The following is a 21,608-nucleotide window of genomic DNA, read 5'->3' on the forward strand; positions in this document are numbered from 1 at the left end:
TATTTCTGAATTGCATACAGTCTGCCTTTGAATGCTGTCCACAAAACACGAGTTCACTTTGCATGAGTTCAATTTTACCTAAAAATCTGTTTGCTCAATGGAGGTCTTGTTTTCTATACTGAAAGCATCAAGCTGCACCAGTCTCAGTGTCACCAAGGCGAGACGGATCCCTCTGGCGTGCAGTATCCTCCAAAAGCCCCCTCATCCCGCGGGCTGGCACTTCTCGGTGCCGCAAGCTGCCTCCGAAGGATGCCGAGACGCTCCTGACCTCCACCAGCAGTGTGTGGACACGGCTGGGACTGTGCTCTTTTTCACCCAAAAGCGGGTGGGCTCGGGAACACACTGAAAGGTCAGGGCTAGAATGGGCCAGCAATCTGCCTTCCCACTCAGCCCAAGCTCCAAGCATCATTCCCCGTCCTCCTCCTCCGGATCACTGGCCTAGGAAAGACATTCCTGACCTCCTGGCAAAAGGGAACTGCTGCAGGCTCAACTGTCTGGAGCTTCAGTACTGCAGCAAGGGAACCTCACTGAAGTTCCATTTAGAAGTGAGACATAACAACAATCTTCCTTTAATAAACTTTATACAAATAATTTTATTTACCCCTGAAGCTTTTAAAATGGATAAAGGAATGAGTTGCTTCAATGGGCACAGCATGAGCTTTTCAAACCTCTCTTCCTCAAAGTTCTCCAAAAGCCACAAAGAGCTGCAGGGAAAAGTCATCTCATACTCATCCCAGAGCAGCTCTCAGGTCAAGCTTTGCTCAAGCATCAGTGATAAATAAATAAATAAATAAAACCGCCTCTCAAGAGCTTGCAGAATGCTTCCTAAACACACGCAGGTGCTTCCTCCAGCTGCAGATGCTCATAGATCTGTGAGCATCAAACTATTCCAGCACCGTTTCCTGCCCTTGGAAGGACGTCTTGGTGGTGTCACCAGCATTACTGCAGCTCCACCACCCTGCAGCCCGGTAAGTGGTCCCCGGGGGAACGCTTGCGAAGTTTATGTAAAGATGGCAGGAACAAGGCAAATGCATATACCCAACGCATCTTCTTCCGAGAAACTCCAGGAAAACTACCCTAATACCCTGGCTTACAGAACTTCTGCAAATAGGAAACTGGACTCCCTTCAAAAGTACAAACGTAGGTGCTTTTGGACCATGACTCTTGTTCCTTTCCACTCTCAGTGGAAGGATTCAAAAAACGACATGCAAGGAACCAGCAGTTTCCAGCGTACGGCAAAAAGCATCACCCTCCCCAGCTTGCAAAGTGCCACAGGTCCTCGCAATCCCTTCTGCTGAGGATCAAACTATTGCTTATATATTCACTGCAATTCTACCTTGTTTCTCCGTGTAGTGCTAGGGCCTGAAGCACAGGCCCAGTCGGAGTGACTTGCAGCTGAATGTGGCTCTGCTTTTGTAGAAGAATTCGCCTGTAGAGCTGCGTGTGCCGACTCGCACGCCAGCCCGCCAGGCTGCTGCTGCCACCCTGCACACGGGCTCATACAACTGGAGCTTTTGGAGGCTCTCACACAAGTGTTTTTGGCCTTGAAGGAAGCTTTCCCATCCGAAGCCAGGGCTCTGCCCAGCTCCCACTCCCAGAGGATAAGGAAAGCAGGACGTACCAGATCTCACCGCTCACAAAGGAAAATGCAAGTTTTGCAGATTTGGTTTTATAAAAGCTGGAGCCTCTTACCATGACTTTGGAGACCTCCCTTAGGGGCGGACGCAGCGCGTGGGACCCGCCAGGCGCCGGGAGGCCTCTCCAAATCCCCCTGCAGCAGGGGCTCCCCAGCGACTGCAGATCTGGATGCTGGCAACACACTGAGCCCATTGGTGATGTAGCTTTTTTCTTAATCACTATCCCCTTGCTCACATAGTCATGGTAAAGTGCATTACCTTGCTTGTTTTGTCTGTTGTTAAAACCCAGCGCATAGCCAGCTTGTTGTTTTTGTTAGAGGTGTCATTTTATTTCTGTGCTATTTGATATTAATAGTAAACACGATCGTTCTTTCTCTTGGTGTCTGGTTCTTTTCTCTGCCCCTCATCGATTGGCAAAACACTCCATTCCCTGAAAAGTTTACTTAAGATATAGAAAGAACACAGCCAACACAAGCCGCCTGGAAGAGAAGATGCAAAACTCATTTCTGCTCTTATTTAGAGAGGCTGGTAGAGCTCAAGACCTTCCCCACTCTCCAGTGCCCACGCTGGGAAAAGAGAAGAGCAACAGGGCTCTGCATTCCCACCTCTTCCCGGGCAGCATCAGACTCAGCGGGCACATTCAGGTTCTCAAAGCAACAGCAACTTGAAAGAGTTTCTCTACTTGAATCCTGAGAGTAGAAGGACACAGTTCATGCCTTTTAAAATTAAACCAATTAGTTCCAAGACATAAATGTAACTAATCTATACATCCTTCAGATTCCAGGAGATGCAGGCAATTACTGTGCAAACTGAATGCAATATTTGCCTCTGGTGCCTGGTACAAGTTTATGCTGAGCACAGATCAGACACAACCCGTTCCTCCCATAAAGGCAGTCACACCAACAGGCACTGCTACAAGAACAAAGCAAAGGGAGAGACACACTGCGAAGTGGCAGCTCCTTGCAAAAGATACTGAGCATGAAGGATGTAACCCGTGTGTCGTGTAGTAGAGGTAGGTGACAGGAAACGTGTTATGCAGAGGCTTTATCCCCTCCCAGGACAATGCAGAATAGGGAGCACTTTGAGGACTTCAAGGTCTGAAGGCAAAGCAAGGAGTGACACCACCTGCAGAAATGCAGCTCCACATGGGAGCCTGTGTGAACATCTGAGGAAGCCTTGTGTGGGATAATAACTACATGTGCCGTTTGCTTCTTTCACTGACCAAGAAATTTAATTTTCCCTGCAAAAGGGAGGTTCAGGTCCTACTCCTACCAATTTTGATGCAACGCAGGAACCAAAGGAGAGCTGGCTGGCTGCACTAGCAGGTTTCTCTGCTGGTGCTTCTAAAAACATTCCAGTAGATTCGATAACAAGTCAAGTTTCATTTACACTGGAGAGAAGTTATGACGACCGCATCCATCAAGATGAGAATGAGTGAGTGATGACTGAAAGGGAAACCCAAACAGGGGGAGCCTGCAAGAAAATATAAGGTAGGGACGAAAGGGGAAAGTCATTATCTTTATAAGGAAAAAAAAAAAAAAAAAGGCAACCAGTGTCAAAGGAACTAATGCAAATGACATTCTGTGAATGAGAGAAAGAACAGAGTGCAAAACTGTTTTACAGCTGCAGTCTGCAGAGGCCTACAAGAGAAAAACGTGCATTAGTGCGTGCAAGCAAGTGCCCTTGCTTGGATTCTGCTGGAAGGTTGACTAGAAGACTGTAATGGCCTCACCTAGCCTTCACACACACATATACAGGCACACACACAATGTATATATTGGATATCTATATCCTATACGATTCTATTTGATCCATATATACACACACATGTATATATGAATCTAGGAACAATTAGAAGGGAAGACAAGGAAGAAAGACTGCAGCATGTCTCCTGGGACCTTTCAGTAGTTGGGATATCTGCTAAGACTTTCTCAACACAAGTGGATGGAGAGGGAAAATGTTCTCTGTTACACTTCAGTTCCCTGAGGAAACCAGGAGGGTGGCAGGCAAAGGAGAACTGATCACAGATTCAGCTCTTCAAATTATGCCAAGCCACACACACAGACACACGTGAACTTCTGTGGCATGGAAATACAAGTGATATGACTAAGAGAAATCAGACACGTGGCTGGGAGGAAAGGAGAGAGATGCAAACACCATCAGTACCACAGAAGGAATTGCAGGAAGTGTCATTAGGAATGGTTAAGGGGTCAAGTTGTCTACAAAAAGAAATTTTAGAACACGAACAAGGAATTGCTAAAGAAAATTGTCAGAAAAAAAGCAACAGACCACATCCAATCCCATACACTGGAAGCTTGGAGGCATATATGCAATGCAGCTAGACAAAGAAAGACTTGAAACATCTTGTGTGCTAGCCAGATGAGAGCTAAGGAGAAGATAAAGACTCTAAGACAGACAGGCCACTTCATCTATATACCATCAACACACACATTTGACAATATCTGGGAGCGCAGATAGCAATATCAGGAGCTGATTCCCTCTGTGACATGAAGAACATACCTACATGCACAGAGAAAGAGGCAGAACAGGGAAAAGAAAGCATAAAAGAAAGCAAGTAAAGAGACTATGTCCAAAAGCTTCCCCGAAACACGACCCCCAGGAAACACTGGGCAGCATTTTTTGGAGCTTATCCACTGTTTTGGATAAAAGCCTCAATGCAGCCCCACACAGCTGCTATCTCACACCTTTCCCCACAGAGTAACAGCGCTCAGCAACATTCTCACATTTGCACATTATGAGAAGCATAAGATTTGGATGAGAGCACAGACCTCCCTGAGGATATCAGATTTCTTACACAACTTTATCTTATTGCAATGACAGAATCTTCTTTCCCCCAGCTTCTCTCTCTCCTTTCAAAGCCCACAGAATGGCCCCCAGGACGATGCAGAGGGCAGATCCGGAGCTGTCAGAGCCCGGCCTGCAGTGCCGGCAGCCCCGGCTGGGAGCGCAGCCCCGCTCCGGCGCTGGCAGCGTTCACCGCCCGCATCCCTCCCCGCGGCTGCCCGGCCGCCGCGGCCCCAGCCGCCCGCCGGCCCATAAAACCACCTCTGCCCTGTGCTGAACACTGTCCTCCCAATGCCTCTGTGGGGAAGCCCAATGAAAATCACATCTAGGCCCTGAGAGGGAGACAGGAAACCATCTTGGCAGCCTCTTGACAGGAGCTCAGCAGCAGATCTAAAAAGGCTGCGTAATCTAGTCAAAATGGCATGATTTTCAGCCACAAAGTTGAAAAATCCAAGGGATCCTGTCTGAGTCAACAGAGAACGTTAAATCTGTCAAAGATACTGTTTGAGACTGGCAACACTGCATAAGTTTCTCAGTTTACATTTTTCACAAACTCTTCCTGGCCACCTTGACACCATCTTATTTTTTCAGCAAAACCTCTTTCTCTTCTTCTTCTAATATATGCTCTAGCTTAGCAGATTACTGAAGCAGTACTTATGTTTACAAATATTCCAGAAACAGTTTCTGTTCACCCACAATAAAAACCCGAGAGCAAAGACAGGGGAAAGATGTTGAAGGAAACACTCTTGCTAAAGGAGAAATGGCTTTGTTTTCATCTTGTAGGCTTTTTCATTTTAAAGGTTTCCATTTGAAACTCTACACGAGCTATTACACAATACTTCTTGTCACTGCACAAAACCAATTTCTAAGTGGCAGTTGTGCTCCGCTGGGATTTAGCTTCTCAAAATCCAGCAGTGAAACCCGTGCAGTTCTGCTGCAGGAACCGATTCCAAATGCACAAGAGAAACCCATGCCCCATAACAGAGAGTTCCACAGAGGCACTGGAAACATGAACGCAGCCGAGTAACACGGAGCGTGTCGGCTGTACGGACGTCCTTAATTCCACCACTAGCAGAGGTACCCGGGGAGGGAAGGAAACCTTTCAGGTGAAATTTTCCCAAATCTGAACGTAAGGAAAAATTATCCCTTTCAGCTCCTCTCCCCACTAGCCCCCAAATGCATTTATAATCTCAAAGTTTGCCTTAGAGTAAAAGGATGGTAAAAGTAACAGGGTACTGCTTACCCCTCCATCAGATCCTCCCAAGGAGAGGCCCCTCTCCGCTATCCTGTAGGCAAAACAGTAATCTCAGGTGAGAAGGGATTTGTTTTTAATGCCATTACTTACAACACACGGCTGTTCAGTTAATGCTAGTTGACACATCACATATAACCTAACTCCATCATCTACCAATGCCTCCCACTGCTTGACTAAACCCACACTTTGTATTCAAAAAGGATGCCACACAGTCAGCAGCAGCTCATGACTATCCAGAAAGAGCTAAAAGAAGGGTTTTAGTTTGTTGTTGTTTTTCAAGTCCAGGTGGAACAGAAGGCCAAGTGAAAAATCCTTTAAAATCCATTTAATCCAGAGAATACCATCTTCCTTTCGGATGTGAATTACCCTCTACAGCCCTCATTGAACTAGACAGATTCTATACGAAAGAGAACAGCCCTCACTAAAGCAAAAATGCAAAATGCTTTAGAAAAAAAAGCCTGTTTATGCTTTAGCCTGTTCAATATCTCTCCTTAATATTTCAGCTGATAAGCTTTGTGCCACAGGTACACCTTAAGCACGGGCATGCCATCAGCACAAGCAGCTTCCTCTACAACAGAAACTACAACCCTTCTACACAGAAAGGGAGAAGCAAAGAGCTTTACCTCCGGATTCTCTCAGCTTCCTCCCTCGTGATCACTGCATCAGTGACGCCTCTTCCACACCTCCTAGGAGTGCACCCTGCAGTACGAGAAACAACAAAACAAGATCATCTGTTAGGAGGTTCAGAACAAGGCTCAATAAATACCCTCCTGCTCCCCTTCCAGATTCACAACATTCAGAAGGAATATTGCCAACCTCAAAATATTTTAGATCATTCAAATTAAAAGAAAATCTCAGTTTCAGTGGTTTTTGCACCTCACTTGTTAGAGAGACCAGCCAGGCAACGGATACACTGGAGAAGTACAAAGGAAACACCAGATTTATGGGGCTCCATCATGCATGTCCCATTTAGCAAAATGCAGAGCAATGCTGGGCCCATAAAAATAAACTGTTTTTTTTGTTGTTGTTGTCCTGAAAATAATTCCTGGGGTCATTTAATTTTCCTAAAAAGAGTCTGCTACAAATTTGTTGCTCAGTTATTTATTGCAATAAACCAAATATAGGATTTAAATTGACTCACTGATGTCAGTTTGCAAATCAACTGCTTAGAACTGTTTAGTAGGACTATAGTAGACACGTGTACATCCTTCTAGCTATACAGAGATATACAGGCACACATATATCCAGGGATTTTCCCCCCTTGCCAAGTGCAGCAGTAAAAACAAAAAAAAATCCTGATTTTAACAATATAATTATACAGAATACAAGCATATCAATGTATGCTCTGGGAAGATGATGATCTTGGATGATTTGATATGACAAACTCTTTATTCTTTTCTTTTAGCCTTCAGACAAGAACACGGGCAGTGCCACATGAATCTTTCCCATGTGGGTTGATGGTTCAAGTACAAATGAGATCTCCAGCAACTGAAACCACTTAATATCTCTCTACAAAAGGTTTAGCACCTGGAGAGCACCTTGTTTTGCACCTGATCACAGTAGAAGTTACACAAAAATCTGGAAAAGGAGCGAGATTTCTGGAAAAGGAGCGAGATGAGGGTTTCTCCATAGATACACGGTCTTTGTAGAGTACCAATATGCCTTAGCTTACTCTGCTATTTCACATATTAACACACAAGGAAATTAATTCAATTTATGTTTCTGTTTCAACCATAAATCGTTCAGTTTGTTAACAAAGGCTAACATTAACATCCCTGCAAAAGCAACGTTAATCTAAGAAAACAGCAACTCAGAATCCCAGGCTGATGCCCCAACCACACTGTTGGGGTGAGAAAAGCAGAATAAAAACAGACAAACATGCAGAGGAGTCAGAAGAGGGCTAGGAGCACTCGGCATGTGGTGTCGACACAGACATCTTGAGCGGCAGCTTTTTAAACAGCATTTTTAATATCAAAAGCTTATGGGGGAAAAAAAGCCAGCAGTAAGAATTGCAGACAAAGAGCACACGCAAGTTCTTACGGAATTGCAAGTCCAGTTCAGAGCAGTCTTTAGACAACAACAAAGATGGGTTTTAAGCCCCCAGTGACCCAGGGCTGTAGCAGTGGGCTCTGTGCTGGGGAAAACCCGTGTCTAGGTGCAAAGCGACAGAAACGCTCGGGTGAACGTGTTTCTGGCAGCTGCCCCTGCGCCGGCTGCTGCGGCTCCACGCCACTCTCCGAGCATCGGAACCCAATCTGACGGCAAAAGCACTCCTGCAGAAATGAATCCAAAATCAAAAGCAAGCCAAAAACATCAACCTGCTCTGCTCAAAAGCAACTAATTAAAACAAGGAGCATGGAAAGAAAAAGCCGTCACCGTGCGAGTGCTTTGTACGAATTCACACTGTCTCCCTGAATGTGCTCAGGGTACGTCTCTGGGCACGACCCAAATCCCTCCAGTATTTCAAGAAAGATAGAAGCAACGAGAAAGAGATACCTGGACGAGTGGGTTTAGTACTGACAACTGACTTGTATGCAGCAGTTCCCTGCTTAGGAAAAGGAGGCTACTTGGTGGCATCAGTCTAAACACATCTGCACCGCATCAGGCCATCTAGACTCACATAAGCACCCAGAGCTCTTCCCTGCCTTCCCCAAATACTCCTCCCCAAATAGCTCTTCACCAGCCAAGTCATTTTTCAGATTTCGGTTATTCCAACCCCCAACTCAATCCTCCTCACGGGTCAGCTCCCATTCCAACGCACAGTCAGGGAATAACTGGGCCTGCCAGTTCTGAGAAAAGATTTGGTTGATTTTTCTAAGCCACTGGACTAAGAAGACCAGGATCAGGAAAGACCACTGGATTACAAGCCAGAAAATTCAACACATTTTGGGACTATCCGTCAACAACCCACTAAGGCCAGCTGGAGGTGAAGCTCCGGGGAGCGCACGCTCAATTAGCTGAGGATGCAGCCTAAATTAAAGGTGGATGTCACGTCCCTGGGCAGCGCAGAACCCGGCACGGCACCGGGAAGGAGGCAGAACCACGGCCCCACAGCTCCGCTGGCTGCTCATGACCCTAGGAATTTAAGGGGGAAGCACAGAAGTGAAACACACTCTTCCTCAGAACCTGTAATGTCTTGGGAAAACACAAACAAGCCAAGGAAAAAAACCCACAAAACTAAAAACACAGGGGCTTTGTTTTAAGTTTCAGATTCAGAATTGGGAGAGGGAAGAGAGAAGGAACTTCTGCACCATATTCCAGGCACACTGCGATTTTTTTTTCCTCGATTTGGAAAATTTGGACACAGTTTTTGTGGACATCCTGGCACTTTTAAAGCATTTTATGCCAGGAAACAGCAATCTGAAAGTGCAACACTGCAGAGCATGCAACAAAAACGTGAGCAGTGGAAATGCCATGCTCACCTGGAGCCCAACCACCCACCCTTCTGAGCAGCAAGCAGCAGCCAACAAACTACCCGCTCCTCGTATTAAAAAGCCCCCGTTTTACCCTGCTGTGCCTTGCAGGGCTCCAATATACGTGCAGCAGTGGCAGGTTAAAATCGGATACTCGATTCTGAACGTGAAGCCAAAGAGCATCTCCGAAGCTGACTGACATGGACGAGACGCCCCTGCCTGCAGGCTGGCAAACGGGGACAGGTTGCTGAGGCAGGAACAGCCATCAAAGCTGCACGTAGAGAAGCAGCCAAAAGGAGCAGATCTTGGTTCACTTTCCATACATTTAGGTAGTTAGCAATGCTAAGATCTCCTCAAAGCTCAGAACAATTATCATTAATCACAAATCACATAAGGTATTTTACACACGGCACCTAAAGTCGACAACTTTATTCCGGACACAATGCGACAGCCTTAACTGCAGATTGCCACAACTGTGCTTGATAGAATTTGAGTGCCCTGTTCTAAAATAGGATTAAAAAAGACTGAGGTAACAGACTGATAGGAAAAAGAGATTTTAAGGACTCCCAGAGAAAGCTGAACCCAGGAAAGCAATGAAATTCTTTTGAAAGACAGAGACAAAAAGAGGAAATTACTTTCCTTCTGCCACTGAAAAAAAAAAAGTCTCTAATGTTTGAAAGACAAAGAAAATTGTCTTTGAGACAAGGGGAAAGGGATGTTCAAGAAGAGACTTAGTGGAAGCAGGTAAATCCAGAGGAGAGCTTCAGTACGCCAGGACAAACCCATCTGAATATCGAGGGGTTTTTTGTTTTGATTTGTTTTTGTATGACATTCCCAAAAAAAGGAAGCCAGCAAAAACTCACAATTACAGAAGAGGTTTGTGCTTTGCGTTTCCAGCAGCAAACAACAGCCCAGGACTTTCCCGTTTGGAAAGGCTGGTGCTGGAGAATAAAGTTTTGCAAAGTTAAATGGTTAACGAGGACAAGCAGCGCATGACCAGGATCTGGGGGAAGAACTGGCAAGAACAGTGTTCAGAGCAGGAGGTCTCTTGAAGGCAATAGCAGATTTGTTTTGTCAAGCCAAGAAGGAGGAGATAGTTCAGCATAATGCCAGTCACGAACCATTAAGACACAAACACCGCATCGAAGCTGAGGAAGGATCAGAACACTAAGTCTGTTTATTTGAAAGCAAATTTAGCATTAAAAAGTGTGTTGCTTTTGTGCAAAAGACATTACAGATGGGAGCACTGAACTGAGAAGAAAATACTCAGAGAATCTGCACCCACTAGAAACACTCTGTCTTCTCCTGCAAATATACTAAGTGCTTGGTCTCTAGCAAGTGACGCCTCCAATTCCTGTATGAGATGTTTCCTGGCAGACACCGCTATGAAAATAAACTCAGTGCTGGGTGACATCAACTACTGCATCCATGGGGGCAGCCCAGGAGCTCAGCAGGCCTGGCTCCATTTGAGGCAGGAACAAGTACGCAGGTAAGAAGCTCATTCTGCCACGAGGACACTGCGGGTGGGCATCAGCCACCGAGCACCGGCGGGGACACCAGGCCAGAGCCAGCCGCTGGGGACAGCGATTCCCAGCAAAGCGGCAGAGCTCCCAAGGGGAAGACAGCTGGGCAGAGAGCTCCTTTTACTGCCTCCCAAAACTACCATGAAGCCACAAGCGAAGCACGGAGCAGGGCTGCCACAGGAGGGTGAGGAAAGCCTGGCCAGCACCACCCTCTTGTGGACGCGGAGTGAGTATGAATTCGGTTCACTGCTAAAGGGAAGAGATGTTTAGACAGGTTTAAAACCACAGATCTCTTCCTGAAAGCACCATACAAGGGAACACGTGTAAAAATATCTGCTAAAAAGCATGTAACAAAATTGGAGAAGAGGCAAGCATGATTGAAATAAGCAGGGATGCAAACTCCTAAAGGATGGCCCCTGTTATGTCCATGGGCTCGGAACCAGTCGTGTCAGTCATTCTCTTTGCTTCCTCTCCCTAGTAGCTTCCAAGCAGCAGTTTGCTTGTCCTCAAGGACGTTTCGTGTGAATCCTCCCAAAATCCTATCAAGCACTCGCTCCAGAGCGGGCGCTGCGGAAGTGGGAGCACAGACTACGTGTCGCCTCGCCTGGTGCGTTACAAGCGACAGCACCAGAGCAGCCGCCCGAAGGAGAGGGACGCAGCCCTGTGCCACGTGCTCTAGGTGACTCTGCGGGTGCAGGGGGTTGGACTAGGTGACCTCTAGAGGTGCCTTCCAACCTTATGGATTCTGTGATTCTATGGAAAGCCCCACGTCCGTGGGGGCTGCGGCACAAGGAGCTCCCGACTGGGACCGGCCTCAAGAGAACATTGCTCCCTCCAGGCCTGGCAACCTGCTCCAGCCTCCGAATTGCCCCTAGATTTGTGCAAGTTCCAGCAGCCACGTAACAAACCAGAGCAGGCAACTGAAAACTAACTCAGAAAAAAGCAATTCCGATGAACCAGCTCCCCAGGCAAGCTGAATGCACGGCCCGACAGGCAGGCTGTTGGGAAAAAAAGGGAAAGAATCTGCTGTTTTCTGGCTGCAGTATCGCTTAAAGTGTCCATTGAGACAAACTTCACAAGTCTGAGAAAAGAGAAAAGAAAAAAGAAAATCAGCACAGCACCTGCTCAGCACAACACGGACGAGGCTGCTCACTGCTGGGGAAGGAAACCTGCCGCTCTGGAGAGCCCAGCACCAGAAACGGCAGCGAGAGCTGCCCGGGCAGAGCAGCTGCCCGCGAGCAGCACGAGGGGCTGCTTGGGCAGCCGGTGACAACGGGACACCGCGGTGGGCGTTTTTGGCTGCCTTATCTAAGGACACCCACGAGGTCCCCGGCGGCCCCGCGGGCAGAGCAGAGGGGCACGGGGGGAGGACCGAGCCGCTCGCGAGCAGCCCCGCGGGAGGCGCTGGCGGCCGCGCCGGTACCTTCGTGCCGCCGCTGGCGCTCGTAGTCGGCGGAGCAGGGCACCTCGACGAAGCGCAGTTGCAGGCGCTCCCCGCGGCGGGCCAGCGCCTCGGCGGCGCCCTCCCCGGCGCCCAGGGCGCTCCAGGTCAGCAGGCCGCCCAGCGCGGCGCCGCACAGCGCCAGCGCCGCGCTCCGCCAGCGCCGCGGCGGCTCCCGCCGGGCCGCGCCGCTCCTGCCGCCGGGACAGAGCGCGGAGCGGCGGCGTCAGGGCCGGGCAGGCCCCGAGCGGCGCCGCCCCGCTCCGCAGTCCCCCCCCCGCTCCCCCGGCCCCGACCTGCCGCGGCGCCGCCGCTCCGCGCGCTCCCCCCGGCCGCCCTCCCGCTGCCGCGCGGCCATGACACGCGCGCCGCAGGCCGGAGCAATCGGCCGCCGAGCGCAGCGGCCTGCGCGGGGCGGGGCGGGCGCTGCGCGGGGCGGGGCGGGCGCTGCGCGGGCGGCGGCGGCTGCCGGCGCGGGGCGGCCATGGGGGCGCGGGGGCCGCCGCGCCGCCTCGTGCACCTGGACCTCAAGGGCGCGGCGCCCCGCGCAGGCTACGTGGCGCAGGTGAGCGGCGAGCGGGGCGGCCCCCCTCTGCCCGCCCGGCCCGGCGCGGCGCTCCCTGCCCCTCGCCTCCCCGCAGGTGCTGCCGCTGCTGCGCGCGCTGGGCGCCACCGGGCTGCTGCTCGAGTACGAGGACGCGTTTCCCTACGCGGGGCCGCTGGAGCCGCTGCGGGCGCCGCACGCCTACAGGTAGCGGGGCCGTTAACGGGCGCCCCCGGCCGCGAGCGCCGCCAGCAGCGCGGCGCCATCGCTGCCTCCCGCCCTGTCTCTGCAGCGCCGAGGAGCTCCGCGCGCTGCTGCGGCTGGCCAAGGAGCAGGGCCTGGACGCGGTGCCGCTCGTGCAGAGCTTCGGGCACATGGAGGTGCGTGACCGCCGCCGCGCGCAGGCCCGGGCCCCGCCGCAGCCCGGGGTTTCGTGGATCCCAGCGCGGCACCGGGGCGATACCGGGCTGTCCTGTTCACCTCGGTGTCCCCGGGCACGCCGGAGCAGTGAGGAGGGGGCAGTGCGGGGCTCCCCAGCTCCCTCTGGCCAGGGGCTGCCCGCTCTCTCCAAGGGGCTCCGCAGGTTGTCCCAGCGCAGCGCTCGGCTCCGTCCTGGTGAGCGCGGCGATGCGGCAGCGCCGTCCCTCGCGGCTGCCCCACGAGCCCCTTTCCCTCGCAGTTCGTCCTGAAGCACAAGGAGTTCTCCCACCTGCGGGAGGTGAAGGCCTTCCCCAACGCCCTCAACCCGCACAAGGAGGAAGCCCGCGCGCTGGTCAGAGCCATGGTTGACCAAGTCTTGGCACTGCATGAAGATCTGAGGTGGTTTCACATAGGATGCGATGAGGTGGGACATCTCCTGAGGCAGGGGTTTCTGCTGTGAGCAGTGAGGATGAGGGTCTGAGGTTTCCTGTGTGTCCCAAGTGCTCCTCGGGACGCGTTTGGGGGGAGTTTGGGGACAGGCAACATCAGCCAATGTAGAAAAACCTTTTCAAGACTTAATGATTCAATCATTGTAGGATGCCGTTTTTATTGATCTGACTGGTATAAACCCCTGACGCTAAAGGCAGTTGCTTCAAGTCAGCTCAACATTTGATTTTATGTCAAATGAGGACTTAAACTGAGATGTCAATTAGAAACATTCTCAATCACCCAAGTTTTCATATAGGACGTTGGCTTACTGTTCTAGATAGATTTTAAAAGTAAGCTCTTTACAGTGTGTTTTGTCCTTTTTGGTAGTCTCAAGATTTTTCCTTTCTCTAGGTGTCCTAAAGCTCTTACCATGGCATACAGAGCCAGAAATGCCCTTGGCAGTATCGCCATTAGTTCAGCACTAATGATGATAATGACATGGTTAGATAGGGACCTGCCAGCTTCTATAAAGCAAGATATTACCTACATGGAATAAACATGTTTTAGATAAAATGTGCTCTGAAAGAACAAAGAGTTTAAATGCAGACCCATCTTAACATGCCCGAATCCTCTATTTGCCTAGGACTAAGCACTCCTGCTCAGGCTTCCAAATTAGGTATAGATTCATGTACAAATTTGCTTCCACGAGGCAGAAACCTTAATTTATATAATCCAAGACCTCTTGAATAGCTAGAATTCTTGAGCCAAGTAAAATTAGGCAGAGCTGCTCCCTCAAGGGCAACTTTCCAAAGAAGCATCCAGCGTGCCTTAATTTTTCCTTAGATATTTTTGTTCCTATAGGAACATTCCCTTACCTGAATATTCAGTCAGGGCCAGTCTCCCACAACTGACAGAGATGCTTGCAAGGCATCAACGTTGAGAGATGCTCTGAGATAGATTCACCCAGTAGGTCGCATCTGGGCAGTGATTCGTGATGTATAATTGTGTGATTCCCTGCCCTGCGTCACACCTGATCCTCTCATTCCTGTTTGAAAAGTCTGGATTATTGGTATTGCAGGTCTACTACCTCGGTGAAGGAGAGGAGTCGAAACAGTGGTTGCAGCAACAAGGGAACACTCCAGAGAAGCTGTGCTTGTCGCACATAAAAGCAATTGCAAGTTATGTGGCCTCATCTTACCCGACTGTGACACCTATTGTGTGGGATGATATGCTGAGAGGAATTAGTGAGGAAGTACTGTCAGGTGTGTGATCAGTGTTGGCGTGAGTGGTTTTTCTTAGCATTCATTAAAGTTTACACAAACATTTGAAACTTTGCTGAAAATATCAAGAAACAAATAAGGGATAGCTGATATATGGCCCATCAGACTCAAAAGCAGAGACACATAGTTAGTCCTTGGCTTTATCACAGACTTTCTTTGCCACCTTGAGCAGGCCATGTGTTTAGTTTTCCAGGTGGCAAAGCCAAGATAAGTCGTCGTGGGGGGATTTTGACATAAATTCTACCTCCTTTGTCTATTAAAGAAAGGAAGAAAGAAAAAAGCAAGAAAAAAACATTTGTGATCTCAGCCTAAGATTCTAGACTTCTCACCAGTTTCTAATGTTAGTTGTTGCAATGTGCAGCAGCAGCAACTACGTTTCATTGGTGCAGGTTCGCAAGGAAGATCTGTCACCTTGCTGCTTTGACAGCATAGTTGATCACAGTGCACCTCATGAGGGTCTCTCAACACTAAATTGTGGGATAGTTCCATGCTATCCCACATGTTGAAAAACATGCAAGAACTGCTAAAATCTGAGTAGTCCTAGTAAGGTCCAAATAAAGACAGAGTTTCAGCATTTTCAGAGCCACCTTACACATCTGCTCTAAAAGGATTTAGACAGTATCATTGCACCTCCTCTAGCAGTGATTTATCTACCCGTATGGCTGTGAGAGTGAGAAATTATCCAAATACTGTAGATAGGACTCATGCAGATTCCCCAAGAAACCGTGAAAATCTCTGTGCACTCTGTTGCCACAGCCAATAACTGACTAAACAGGTTAAAAGAGGATTCAGTTAAAACACTGAATGTCTGCAGTCAAAGTACTCAATTTACAGCAGTTTCCCCAAGGGTGAGTTTCTCTTGTTTAAATCTAGTCAGGCAGTTGGTTGCAAAGGAACTTGAAGCTCAGCCTCTGCCTTCATTTGTACTTTCAAAGCATCTGGAAATACGAAGCTTTGTGCAGACAATCTCTACTTTAAAGGATGATGGTTTCCTTTGATTTTAGCCAAAATTTTGTGTGTAAAATTTGCAGCTCTAGACTCCTTGGTATCAAAGGACTGAGAGCGGGATGGGCTTGAGATGAGGGGGTTCTGGATGAATTACCCCTGCTGGTCCCCAGGGTAGAGGTTTCAAGGGGTCAAAGGACTTGGTAGCCCCAGCAGATGAACTGAATCTGCATCCTGACCAGGCTGAAAGGACATGTGAACACTTCAAATGTAGAAGAGGTCTAGTAACAAACCATACATAATTTTAGGCATGCGTTACTGTGCCATTAATATTTGCGTAGTTCTTACCTTTAACTGGCTGTTTTGCCTGACTTAATTCTGTTCCTTCCAGAGTCTGGGGTCCCACAGCTTGTGGAGCCAATGATATGGGACTATGCAGCAGACCTCGATGTGGAGAGCAAAGGTTTGTATTTCTCAGCAAAGTCGTGTTACCTTTAGAACAAAATAGCCGTAACAAAGTAGTTGTATTAAACCATACTATAGCCAGACATCTCATCTGATTTCACATAGTTTTACTATGTGAATGTTTACGTGTTTGCACTATGAGGGATTTTTATTGTATGCTCCTCATTTATTTGACAGAAGAAGAAGGCTACAGAATTGCTGAAGGAAGAGCATGGGGTTTTCAGAAGCACTGTGGGGTTTTTTTGTTTGTTTGTTTGTTTTTCCTTAACTTACCTCACGTTAAAATCAGTACTAGAATCAGTACTGCTAGGTCTGCACAGAACGATTCTTAAGAATTCTACAAAAGAACCTTCAAGGCTTCATACATACACAGAATTCGAAAGAAGAAGTAAAAACTCCCATGAAAGAACTAGAAGAAACAGCCGGAAACTGAAGCACCAAAAGTTCCACAGGAACTTAAGGAAAAATTTCTTAACAGTGCCAGAGCACTGGAACAGGCTGCCCAGAGAGGTTGTGGAGTCTCTTTCTCTGGAGATCTTCAAAACCCGCTTGGATGCAGTCCTGTACCACGTGCTCTAGGTGACCCTGCGTGTGCAGGGGGGTTGGACTAGAGGTCCCTTCCAACCTTTAGCATTCTGTGTTTCTATGAAAAGATGGATCAGCCATCCAATGTATGCAAAGAATTGTTTGTTGAAACATGAACCATTTGTCAGATGTTGCATGTTCTAATCACACACCCACTTTTCATAGAGTTGCAACAATTTAGCAATTCAAAGGAAATAGAATATGGTACCAGGGCATGTGAAAGCAGGAGGGCAATAACAGCACTGAGAGAGGCTTCCAAGGAGGATGTCAACTCTCCGTCCTTGGAGATGCTCAAACTCGACAGGGAAGGGCCTGGTGAACCCTGCTGAAACTGGACCTGCTCTGGCTAGATGATCTCTGGAGCGCCTCTCCAACCTGGGTGGTTCTGTGGTTAACTATCATTTTAAGCTTTCTTTAGAAGTTTCCAGAGTGCCTTGTTTGTTTTGTTTTTAAAGTCTCATCAGTCTCTAATCCTTGGAGAAGAAAAAGAACTGGGTCTATTTTGTATTAGTGGAGAAGGTGGTAGTCTTGTACAGGCTCTGTCCTTTATGACAGCAAATACAAATACAACCCGCTATGAAATACTTTAAGAGAGTCTAATTTCTATGGAGAAGTGAGGGTTGCCTGCCTCTCTTAAAGCTAATATCAGCAAAAATGACCCAGCTGCTCCCATGCTAAGAAGCCTCATGGCTCCCTCTCCAACAGAAGAATTCCAACCTTGGAATTCCTTTAATTGGAGCATTACAGTGCAGGCTGAAAAATGAGAAAAAAAAAAAAAAAAAAAGTAAATGTGCTGTAAGTGTTCTTTTGTGTCTTATTTCAGTGCTTCTCATAGAGAAGTATCGTAGATGTGGCTTCTCCAAGGTGTGGTTTGCTAGCGCTTTCAAAGGAGCTACAGGAGTGAATCAGTCTCTAACTCTTATAGGACATCATTTAAAAAACCACCTTCAGTGGCTGAAGGTGGCAAGTAATAGCCCTTCTGATGTGGTTCAAGGTATTGTGCTGACTGGCTGGCAAAGGTAAGGAACTTTTTTTTAAAATGTTTCCAAGAGCTGCATGAAAGCAATTTTCTGCTAAAAAAAAAAATAAATAAAACCACTCCAAAACAAGGAAGCAGGAAATTCTCATGAGAACTTTTGCAATGTTGCAGTCTCCCTTGGTGGAGTGTAAATGGTAGATTCCTGAGTTCCATTCCACGCCTGCTGCAGCATTAACCAGCAGGCTCTAACAGTAGTGGATTGGCTTTGAAGACTTCACTGCACTCTGTGCCACCCTGGACTACTTTTAGATGCTGCTACTTCTTTAATCCGCACAAGTTATGTTTCTCTGAATGTTAAGAGTCAGAGAATATGAAGAACAAGGGAAAACACTGCATGAGATATTTAAAAGGTCCAGCTCCGGTGCAGAAGTCCTGTCAGGTGACTGTGCACTAGCTGTAAAGGACCAGAGAATGTAAAAGTAACTCGGACTACACAAACTCTTGCAGCCTGTTGAATCCTTAAGATGAGTATCCAGCAATATTTCTGAGTAGCTCCTTCCAGTACCTAATTATTCCCAAGAAAATGAAAGCCCTAGTTAATGCAATACCTGTCTTATCTGAATGGATTCAAATGTGGATTCAAATAGAATAAAGCACAAGAAGGAAAAGTTTATCAAAGTAAGAAAGGAATAAAAGATTTTTATGCAACAGTCAAGTAGTCTAAAGAAGACCAAAGAACTGGATTCCCATTTCTCCCTGTAATTTGCCTTGAGTTGTTCCCATTAGTAGAACAGGAATGCTAAGCTTTTAAGAAGGCAATTTCTCTCTTCTGAGAGGGAAACTGATGCTTCCAAAGCTGTCTGATTTTTAGTGTTGAAATATTCATGCTTTCTAGTGTGGTAACGTGCTTTAATAGCAAAATATCTAATTTGTTGATGCTGTCTCGTTTAGGTACGATCACTTCTCTGTTTTGTGTGAGCTGTTCCCCGTGGGCATTCCATCGCTGGCTGTTTGCCTGCAGGCGCTGAAGAACGGTACCTGTGGGCAGTTTTATTCTCTCTGAGCTAAAGCCTTGCCAAAGCCCCAAGGGCAGCACAGGCTTGTGGTGAAATTGTTCACCTGGCCTGGATTACGAACAATAAATTGTGCACGTGGCACCACACAGATGGTGGCAGTTGTCCCTTTGCAATAGGGAAAGCCTTGCAGCCTGTGTATTTAAAAATAGCCCTATTATGTATATTGTTATAATGTCTTAACCTGCAATTGGTCACAGGCTTCCTTGTGCTTGTGAAGCTGACTTGAGACTAGTGAGACTAGTCATTTAGATCTTGCTTACTTAGAAAAGTTGTCATTTTACCCCATTTTCTAAAATCTGATAAAGGAGGCAAATATACTGTCTGGTAAATACTCCAGTAGTTCCTGTTTTCTTTACAAGACAACAGCTAATATATATATTGCATTTCTTCTTTTCGGCAGCTTGTTTATTTTTAAACAATGCACAAAAATCCTAAGTACTCAGAACAGAAAGCTGATAGCTAGGAAGTGCTTTAGCTAGCCCAATAATCTGTGAATGATGTTTAAGTTGCCCTCCCCAACTAACCCCTATGTCCTTGCCCCAATACTCCCCATCCAAGCAGATCTTTCCTTAGTCTGCTTCTGCTTTTATTTTGTAAAATTCTTCATCCAGGAAGAAGGACTAGGCCAATACTGAGCACTCTAACCAAAATGCACATGAAGAGTATTTTTTTCTGATTAGGCTCCTTCTATGTACTTCCACTGTCTTCTGCCCAGGTGGCTATTCCGAAAAGGTCAAAGAAAATGTGGAAAAGCTCCTGGGAATGTCTAATCTGGAAGTGGATACTTTCATGAGGTAAAATGCCAGCTGCTCTATTCAAATGCTTTTTATTACATGGTACGTTCGGCAACTAATGGATTTTATTTGGACAGCACAAGTTCGGGGACCTTTCCAGGGAGCAACATCCTCACGCTTGTGACACAAATTAGTTTCTACCTCAGATCATCAGTGGATGACCTTCTCGAAAGGAACAGGTAATAAGGCTTCTATTGATTCTCTTGCTGTTTACCAGAGCGCAGGGGTTTTGGTTTCCAGACATGAGCATATACATTAAAATAAATCCAGCAAGGTCTTTTAACCATGAAACTCCCTGTTTCAAGTAGCACATCCCTGTGTGCTGATATCTCAGCAGAACTTAGTGTTTAGGTGCAAATTCAGTAAATTATTTAAACAGAATTCCTAAGCACTATGTGCTTTTTTTTTCAAGAATTAAGTCCGTTGGTAAATTAAGCCTTACTGTGAGCAAAAATGCAAGTTTATTTACTCCTTAAGAATTACTTGTATCAGTGCAGAAGAAGTCGAGCTCTATAACCTTCCTGTCAGCGTACAAAGATTCGTATCACTGCTGATCTGAAAATGTTCATGTTGATATCCGTTTTCAGGTATGTCACAGGCTGGTTCAGTCCTTACCACCGAAAGAGGGAAATAGTGCACCCTATAATAATGCACCACTTTCAGCCAGATGCAATAAGGTACTGCCATTTATTTTGCATTATGGGGGGAATAAAGTTTACCATAATTTAGGTATTCAAGTATGCACAGTTTTGAGTTCTCGCCTCTTTACGGAGTTAATATTTCAGCAGCACCACTAGGAAAAATCAACATTATTAACATAATACATTAAAGAACATTATTGTTCAGTCTTTGTTGGACACTCTTTGTCTAAATTCAGTTGAACAAATTCATAGAATACAAGTACAAAATTGGTCTCTGGAAAGCTTTCCCCTGTAGACAGTTACTCCTATTTAGAAAGTTATTATCCTCAGCATAAGAACACACCATGGGCTAGGTTCTAAGCGGGGCTTATAACAAAGCTCAGATCCCTTTCCCCTGCTCCTAGTCGCTGCATGTGCTCTTCAGAATTTGTCCTAGAGATAACGCTGATTAATGTGGCTAATCTGTATGTTCTGCTGCATAGACTCTAGCAGATGAATTAGGATTTGATTTAAAATTCCTAGCTAGACCCACAGCAGGTTTCAGTTAGCCTTTAAAGAAAAAGTGTGTAGTCTTTTGGATTCATATTTCTGCACATCAAAAACACATAAAAAGTGGTAGGATTCATGGTACCCAGAAACACAACCGCAATCCAAAGCATCAACTTTCTGCTAGCAGCAAAGGGCAGAGTCCTTTAAGATGCAGCAATAGAGGCTTCTTTTCTTGCACAGCGGTTTTGGGGGGCCATGCTCCCTTCAAGCTGCCCCATGGCTAGTCCTGCTTGCGGGTGCAGCCATTGGCAACATGCTCGGTGCCTTGTGTGCTGGGGAGCTGCTCATTTCTTCCTTCTGGTTTTTGCTCAGTCTTCTATCCAAGTGGAATGCGGTGGTGCAAGATCTCCAAGCAGCCATGGAGCAAGTTTTCCACAAGTGCACTATAGAGGAGTGGATGGAGGAGAATGTGCACCCCAGCCTACAAAAGCTGCAACAACTGGTGGATGATTTAGATAAAGCAATAAAAGCTCAAGTTTAGGAGTGTTCTAATTGCAGCCTGTCTTACTCTTTTGGGAACTGAGCTACTGACAAACTTTGTTTAGCTGCAGGTTTCCATCCTAAGAGTTGAAGCAACAACAGTCATTCAACGGAGGTGATCTGAAAGTATAAGAGAATGTTAATGTAATAGTCTTCAAATGTATTTTTACCTCCTTTAACACTGAGTCTTAAATCACCTGCCCTGTAAGTAATCTGATTTGGTCCGCTATGTAACAGCAAGCAGGAGGGAGGCCGAGCTTGTGGCAATATGCATTTTCTTATGTAACCATGACTGAGAAACTCCAAAACTTCTGGTCAGTAGCATGTTCTCTCCTTGCAACTTCTGC

The 21,608-nt window shown here is 47.0% G+C and overlaps 2 protein-coding genes across 2 annotated transcripts in view; one reads left to right on the forward strand and one right to left on the reverse strand.

Annotated features, from left to right (window-relative positions):
• Nucleotides 1-12,432, reverse strand: part of OGFOD3 (2-oxoglutarate and iron dependent oxygenase domain containing 3) — a 36,098-nt gene extending 23,666 nt beyond the window's left edge. The window contains exons 1-4 of the mRNA XM_088523456.1: nt 12,383-12,432; nt 12,057-12,268; nt 6,321-6,396; nt 5,686-5,728 (exon numbers count right to left, since the gene is read on the reverse strand). Coding sequence (XP_088379582.1) covers nt 5,686-5,728; nt 6,321-6,396; nt 12,057-12,268; nt 12,383-12,432 — 381 coding nt within the window. The remainder of the gene's footprint in view (nt 1-5,685; nt 5,729-6,320; nt 6,397-12,056; nt 12,269-12,382) is intronic.
• A 121-nt stretch (nt 12,433-12,553) lies between these two features.
• On the forward strand, nt 12,554-21,273 carry HEXD (hexosaminidase D). The gene is made up of 12 exons (XM_088523394.1): nt 12,554-12,639; nt 12,716-12,825; nt 12,911-12,998; nt 13,298-13,462; nt 14,546-14,729; nt 16,084-16,155; nt 17,566-17,761; nt 18,673-18,755; nt 19,513-19,591; nt 19,669-19,770; nt 20,179-20,268; nt 21,094-21,273. The coding sequence occupies exons 1-12, from the start codon at nt 12,559-12,561 to the stop codon at nt 21,260-21,262; spliced, it is 1,419 nt and encodes a 472-aa protein (XP_088379520.1). The 5' UTR covers nt 12,554-12,558; the 3' UTR covers nt 21,263-21,273.
• Nucleotides 21,274-21,608: the final 335 nt, after the last annotated feature.

The sequence above is a fragment of the Tinamus guttatus genome, unplaced genomic scaffold, assembly GCF_059628265.1.
Source record: "Tinamus guttatus ecotype Peru unplaced genomic scaffold, ASM5962826v1 Tinamus_guttatus_pri_ptg000188l, whole genome shotgun sequence".
NCBI classification, from domain to species: Eukaryota; Metazoa; Chordata; class Aves; order Tinamiformes; family Tinamidae; genus Tinamus; species Tinamus guttatus.

Coding starts and splice junctions, on each gene's coding strand:
- HEXD (XM_088523394.1), top strand. CDS start 12,559: ATGGGGGCGCGGGGGCCGCCGCGCCGCCTCGTGCACCTGGACCTCAAG. Junction 13,463..14,545: donor TTCACATAGGATGCGATGAG/GTGGGACATCTC, acceptor TTGGTATTGCAG/GTCTACTACCTCGGTGAAGG. Junction 20,269..21,093: donor TTTCAGCCAGATGCAATAAG/GTACTGCCATTT, acceptor GTTTTTGCTCAG/TCTTCTATCCAAGTGGAATG.